This window comes from Cariama cristata, unplaced genomic scaffold (genome assembly GCF_000690535.1).
Source record: "Cariama cristata isolate BGI_N322 unplaced genomic scaffold, ASM69053v1 scaffold37463, whole genome shotgun sequence".
In the NCBI taxonomy this organism is placed as follows: Eukaryota; Metazoa; Chordata; class Aves; order Cariamiformes; family Cariamidae; genus Cariama; species Cariama cristata.
This window is the reverse complement of record NW_009607288.1, coordinates 15457-21963: the sequence shown is the minus strand read 5'-3', so window position 1 is coordinate 21963 and position 6507 is coordinate 15457. Positions and strand designations below refer to the sequence as shown.

Sequence of the window (6507 nt, the reverse complement as noted above, 5' to 3'; positions counted from 1 at the left end):
CGTGGGGGGGGACACAGGGGTCGTGGGAGTTGGTATGGGGGGTTTGGGATTGAAAAGAGGAAAGCAGGAGTGATGAGGGGGTTGGAGGTCAGTGAAGGGTGGCTGGGAACCAAGCAGGGGACAGGAGTTCGAGGGGCTGGTGCTGTGGAAGGGGACAGGGGCACAGCAAGGGGTGGAGGTGACCCAACCTTCACCTCTCCCTTGCTCTGCCTGCATGAGGTCGTCAATGCCTTGCCCACCCCAGGGAGCCCAGCGAGGGCTCGCTTGTGTCCAGACTGGAGGTGGTGACCCTGCCCTCCCGCCTGCCTGGGGACCTGCCTGTGAGGATCTGTGCCCGGGAGCTCCAGCTGCCTGTTCATGAGTGGCCACACACAGGACCTGTGGGGCAGTTTGATGTGGGTGTGGTGGCATCATTTGGCCGTCTCCTAAGTGAGGACCTTATTCTGCAGTTCCCATAGTAAGTGGGTTGACAGGACATCTATTGCTGCTTCATTAGCAAAGCTAGATGCTGTTTTTGAGTCAGCATCTGTGGCTTGTAGCAGGTGAAGTCAGTTTCTCTCCTGGGTTCATCTGCTTAGCCTGAGCCCTACTTCTGTCTTTGTGAGGTTCACTGTTGTTCTTTAACACGTTGATGTAGATCTATGCAAATGTTCAGCAGAATGTGTTTACCTTCATTTCTCTCCCTTTCTGTGTTCACTGGGAAACTGAAGGTTATATAGTGTGAATTTTCCTTTAAACGTATATTTAAGCCAGTAACACTTCAGAAGGTTGGAGGAGTTAATTCCTAAAGTGGTTTCAGCGTAATAAATGTTGCGCACCCATTTACATTCAGCTTCAGGTACTGTTCCTATTATAACTTTAAAATATTTCATTTCAGTGGCGTGCTGAATGTCCATCCCAGCTGTCTCCCACGATGGCGTGGTCCTGCACCAATAGTCCACACAGTGCTTCATGGTGATAAAGTGACTGGGGTGACAATTATGGAAATAAGACCCAAAAGGTAGGTTAGATGTGATTCCCAAAACAACTCACTGCTGCTGTTGCCTCTCAGGACTTTAAATCATCGCCAGTTAAGTCGTTGTTTAAATCATTCTATGCAATCACTATTTGTTTTGTGTCTGTGTTTAATATTAAAATTTGAAACACTTAGAAACTTTCATCTGACCATATGAGACTTGCCACAAATACAGTATTTTAGTGAGCGTGTAGTTTTCACTCTAGACTCTAGGCCTGTTCTCTAATTCTTAGCATTATTACAGGGAGCAGACAGAGAGCAAACAGTCACACAGCTAGATGGATAGGCTTGGTATGACGCCACAGAAAAGATCTGGTTTTCCGACTTCAGAGTCGCCTGTAACCTTCAGTAAGTGAAACAGAGGACAAACAATTGCCTGTCTAGGGAGGAGAGAGAGATTATATGTTTTAGTTTTAGCACAAACTTTGGCTTAAAAGGCTAGTGAAAACACATTATCGTAGTTATTTTTTCTTTATCAGATGCTTGCCTGATAATAGATCTCAGGAAAGTGGGAAACAAATTTATTCTGACTACTTCAGGTTGTTTCTTCTGAGATCTTATGCTTCTGAACTGTAAAATGCATTCATATCAATCTCGGCTTGTTGAGGTGAATCTTGCTTGTCAAGATATATCTGATATTCTTTTCCTTGTGTTGTCTGTGAACCAAACATTATTTGATAATGTGTGAAAAATAAAGTTTTAGAGGAAAAAAAGTGTAATTAGTAACTGCATTAATGTATTGAATGTAGACTTTTGAACTGCTAATTAAGTTACAGCTTCTCCTCCAGTAACCTTGTATGTTTTCTGCCTTACAGGTTTGATGTAGGTCCAATTATTAAGCAAGAAGAGTTTGCTGTTCCTCCCCACTGCACTGCAAAGGAGCTGGAAGTGATGTTATCAAAGATGGGTGCAAACATGGTGAAGTCATACAAGCTAATGTCACTTCTGATTAGTACTTTGCTTTTAACGTGTGTAAACAGAATTCTTTTTAGTCTTGTTCTGACTTGACTGCAGCTGTTAAGAGGAGAGTGATCTGAAACTTAGTGTTTGTGAGCTCTTTGCCTTGCTGAGAGGAAGGTTGAGTGGTCTGTGATAACCTGGCAGTGTTGGTCCTGTGCATTGCCATTCTGTTTCTATTCAGTGAAGAACTCAAGTGCTTTGTATGGAAACAATGCAGTTTCTTCTTTCATTGGAGTGAATATCTGCTTTTTCGTCTTAATAATCAGCTTTTGTCCTGGTCTAGGATTAATACAGAGAGGAGATCACCCATAAAAGAATAGTTGGGTTTTTTTTAAATTGTGATTCAATGGAAAGGATGCCTTTAGCGTGTTTGTGTGTATGATACAAGTCTTCTGAACATACTGACCCAATTTTCTAAAAGCTCACTAGAGAGTTTCACTGATGAAGAATTAAGTACTGTATTTATGTGTATTGGATTTACTGTTACTGTTAATAAATATACTTTACTTAGCTTTGCTAATACTCTGTATAAAATTTAATTTTACAGCTAATATCAGTTTTAAAGAACTTGCCTGAAAGTTTAAAAAATAAAAAAGAGCAACCAAAAGAAGGAGTAACATTTGGTAGGTACACATCATATTTAATGCAACTTGTTAATTTTTTTTTTTTTATAATCTGGAAAACTAAGTTTCTGCCTACTGTGCTGGGTTACAATTTGACTTTTTAGATATTTTTCTTAATATGGTCTCTCATCTGCCTTCTCTGGCTTAAAAAGTCATACAGAGGGAAAAATGCTTCAGAATTGTTTTTCAGACTTACTACATTGTTTTTTTTTTCCATTTGCCTGTACAGTATCAAAATCACTAGTGATGTCACAAAATCTGAGTGAGTTTGTTATTCTTCGTGGTTGTAATGCGGACAAAAGTGTCAAGCTGTGCGTAAATATATGTTACCAGTTTGCAGTACAATGGGTAAATAAGAGGACAACTGAGAATAAAGTATAAATAATCCAAATTGAGACTTTTACAAAATCTTCAGTTGTTGTCTAAGGTATCTATGGCTAGATGGTAAACCTGCCATTGGTCAGGATAAAATTGAGTTTAAAATAGGATAAAATAGTACAGCTATTTGTTTGCAAAAAGAAGCAAAACAAAATACAAAGTGTTCTAATTTCTTCCCCCCCCTCAGCTCCTAAAATATCTGTAGCTAAGAGTTGTATAAAATGGGAAGAGCAAACAGCTGCACAAATAATTCAACTGCATCGTGCAATAGGAAGTATGGTAAGACAGTGGATTTTTTTAAACCATTTTCTGTCCTCTGGCATGTCTGAGTTTGGTGTAGATGTTTTAACTAATGACTAAAACTCAAGTTTAGTTATTTTAGCCTCGAAAACCTAGCATGTGTTTTAAAATCCCAGCATAGTTTAGCGTTAGAGGTGGAATTAGTGTGGAGGAGAATTTTTGTGGACTTGATCCCAAGTGTGAAATCATCTCAATAGTTGTGTGTTGTTTCCTTAGCTCTGAGATTTTCACTGATGCATTTGAGTGGGTTTCAGAACACTATAATGACATCTTTGCATGACAGTAAACAGTGCAAACAGCGACAGTAAACAGCTATTGTAGTTAGTTGCTTAACTCATGGCTGCATATGCTAATGGTTTGCTTGTCCATGAGATGAGGAAGAACAAGGAAAACTAGTTATAATAAGGAAAGTCTCTTATCTGGACATATACGTAAATTTTTCCCCTAATGTTGTTATCACGGGTATCTTGCATAAGAAAAAAACCTAGACAGTTGCCTGGAAATCGTGAAAGTATTCTCAATGTGTCATCTGCTTCTGTTTCCAGTTTCCTTTGCAGACGCTCTGGAAGGGTACTGCTGTTAAACTTCTGGATTTTGTGGAAGTGGATAATATCCCTGGTTTTGCTGGTACATACTTTTAAATTAATCTGTTAAGTGCAATTTTCCTGTCTTTTCAAACAATGACTTGGAGATAGTACACAATTGTACTAAACAATAGCTTTAGGTACTGCTTTCTGAAACTCCAGTAGAACTAAGTCAGTCTCATATATGCTCAGAGTGCAGTAAGTTTCTGTGTCCAAAGATGAGCATAAAATGGGTTTTAAAGACATTTCTGCTTTCTGATGATGTTGAGCGAGCAGCGGGTAGTCCTGTGAATCCTGAGACTGGAGGATTTTAATCCTCTAATTAATTAGGAGATCCTCTTCAAATGCCATTGTCTGAGGATCTCTCATGAGGAAAGCTGTCCTTGTGTACTGTCGCTTAAACCATTTTCTGTAGTAGTCTGTGAGCCTTGTGGGCTGAGTGGTGTGCCAAAGCACACAGGGCTTAATGGCCCTTTCTGGATCAGAGAGGGAGCAGTGTCAGAGAGTGACTGTTCTGATTCTCCCCTGCTCATTTGGGTATAATAAAATGCAGAATACAGTAAAATATTTTTGAGCAAAATAGGGACTCAAGATGATTATCATGCTTCAAAAAGACAGGAATGTTTCAAACTTTTTTGTACTTGTTGGCATAAAAATGCAAGACAATCTTGCTTTGCTTTTAGATCAAATATTAAATGACTGTGAAGCTGTTCCTGGTTCACTACTGTACCACAAAGCGTCCCAAACACTGGTAGCTCGTTGCAAGGTAGGTTTTTCCCATTTGTTTTACATTTATTGCCCTAAATATGAGGTTTTTAGTATTTGTGTGTTACATACTACTTTTGTCTTAATTGTCTATTGTTATTCACTGAACTAGTTTAGATTAACATCAGTCTTTTTACCTTGAAGAACTTTTAATTTCCACTAACAGGCTTTTCACTTGCAAGCAAGAATTCGACTTGTAATGTAAACATGATGACATTAAGTAAAATGTATTCTGTAAGCCAACCTAGTGAGAGCTAAAGATAATTTTAAAACATGGAAGAAGCTTACTGCCATATTTTTTTTTTTTTTTTTTTTTTTTTTTTTTACTTTTAGGAGGGCTGGGTTGGAATCAAAACAGTCATATTAAAGAAGAAGCTTACAGCAGTTGACTTTTACAATGGATATATGCACTCTTGGTTCCAGCACAACTCAAGAACAGTTCATCAGGAATGCAGATTTCAAACACTCAAACTTAGCACGACAAAAAAGACTCTGAAAGAGAGGGAAATACTGGCACAGAATATAAAACAGTAGATGTATTTTAAAATGTGGAAGAAGATGTCTGTAAGTTAATAGTAATATTAAAAAGTTCAGTGCCCACCTGTAACATTCAACTTAGTTAAGGGGTTTCCTTCCAAAGTGTTTGATCTTACCGTCATCTGCATGTTTTCTTCTTGAGTTCCTGATGATACTCATTTCTCTTTCCCCTGTCAAGGAAGAGAATCTCTGTGAATGCTGAAGATAGTGAATAAATCCCCGTTTCCACTGTTGAGTAATAAATTTATTTTTGTACAATGTTTTCAATTTCTTTTTGAGGACTTTCGGTGTAATTTTCTTCAAGCATAAGTTATGCACAGTTGCTTTAATCTGGAAATACTAAAATCCCATGCTTCTCTGTAATTCAGTGTTCACTGAGACTCTTAGATTGTCTAGTTGGATTTTCTTGCAGACCCTTAAGCTACCTTTGTATCCCCACATTGAGATAAATAACTTAAGCCTTAGCTGGGGACATCTAGAGGATCTTTTCCTATCTATGATAGTTTTCTTAGTCAACTATACCTAACACACAACATCCTTTATTTGTCACTGGAATTGGATGCCACATCTTTATATAATATCACACCTGGAGCTGTGTGCAGTTGGTCATGTGCCTTTGTCGGGGCTGTTTGCTAGGTGGAGGTTTCTGAGCAGTCTGATGTTCCGTCTGATCAACCTGTGCCATCATTGCCAACTGCTTAATTACCTGTGTCTTCCTGCTTATTCTCTCTGTGTAGTCTCAGTCTACAGGTGTCTACTTCCAGTGTGCTGGAATTAAGTTTCAAGAAATCTTTGATTTAGAAGGGGAATAAACAGAATATTCCTAATCTATTCTAACCTGAGATCTCCTCGTACAGTTCTCTGAGGACCATCATGTTGTTTATTTGGACCTGTTGACTTTGAAAATGCTGTAAATAGTAGGTACTGTTTAATGTCATCCATGAATGCCACCTGATTGCTTTCAGTCACCTGCATGTGATGTGAGCACATCGTTCTGTTTCCTTTTAAACTCAGGAAAGAAAAATTTACTGTGTATATTTGCTTTTCAATCCAAGGGACTTGTTTTAATCTCGTTGATTCTGTTTCTAAGCTATAAAATGTTTCTAAGCTATAAACTTGTCATTCACCTTGTTCAGTAGGTATTTTTCTTTGATATCTTCAGCTTTTCTGATCTATTTCTTACCTTTCTTATTTAATCATATTGATTGCCATCTCTTCCTTCTCCTTATTGTTTTCATATCCTAGAATATATCCCACTTAATATTTGTGTGCCATCCATCCAGAAGATTTATGTTCTACTGTCACTCTTTCTCTCTCTCTGATGAGAGAGGTTTTTACCTGATGA

The 6507-nt window shown here is 38.4% G+C and overlaps 1 protein-coding gene across 1 annotated transcript; it reads left to right on the top strand.

The window, feature by feature from the left end:
* Positions 1–244: 244 nt before the first annotated feature.
* On the top strand, positions 245–5414 carry MTFMT (mitochondrial methionyl-tRNA formyltransferase; the record flags this gene model as incomplete). Its single annotated transcript, XM_009696667.1, has 8 exons — positions 245–457; positions 878–1000; positions 1831–1933; positions 2523–2598; positions 3164–3255; positions 3822–3903; positions 4544–4626; positions 4959–5414. Coding segments are annotated over 8 exons (973 nt in total), but the record flags the coding sequence as incomplete, so codon positions are not given.
* Positions 5415–6507: the final 1093 nt, after the last annotated feature.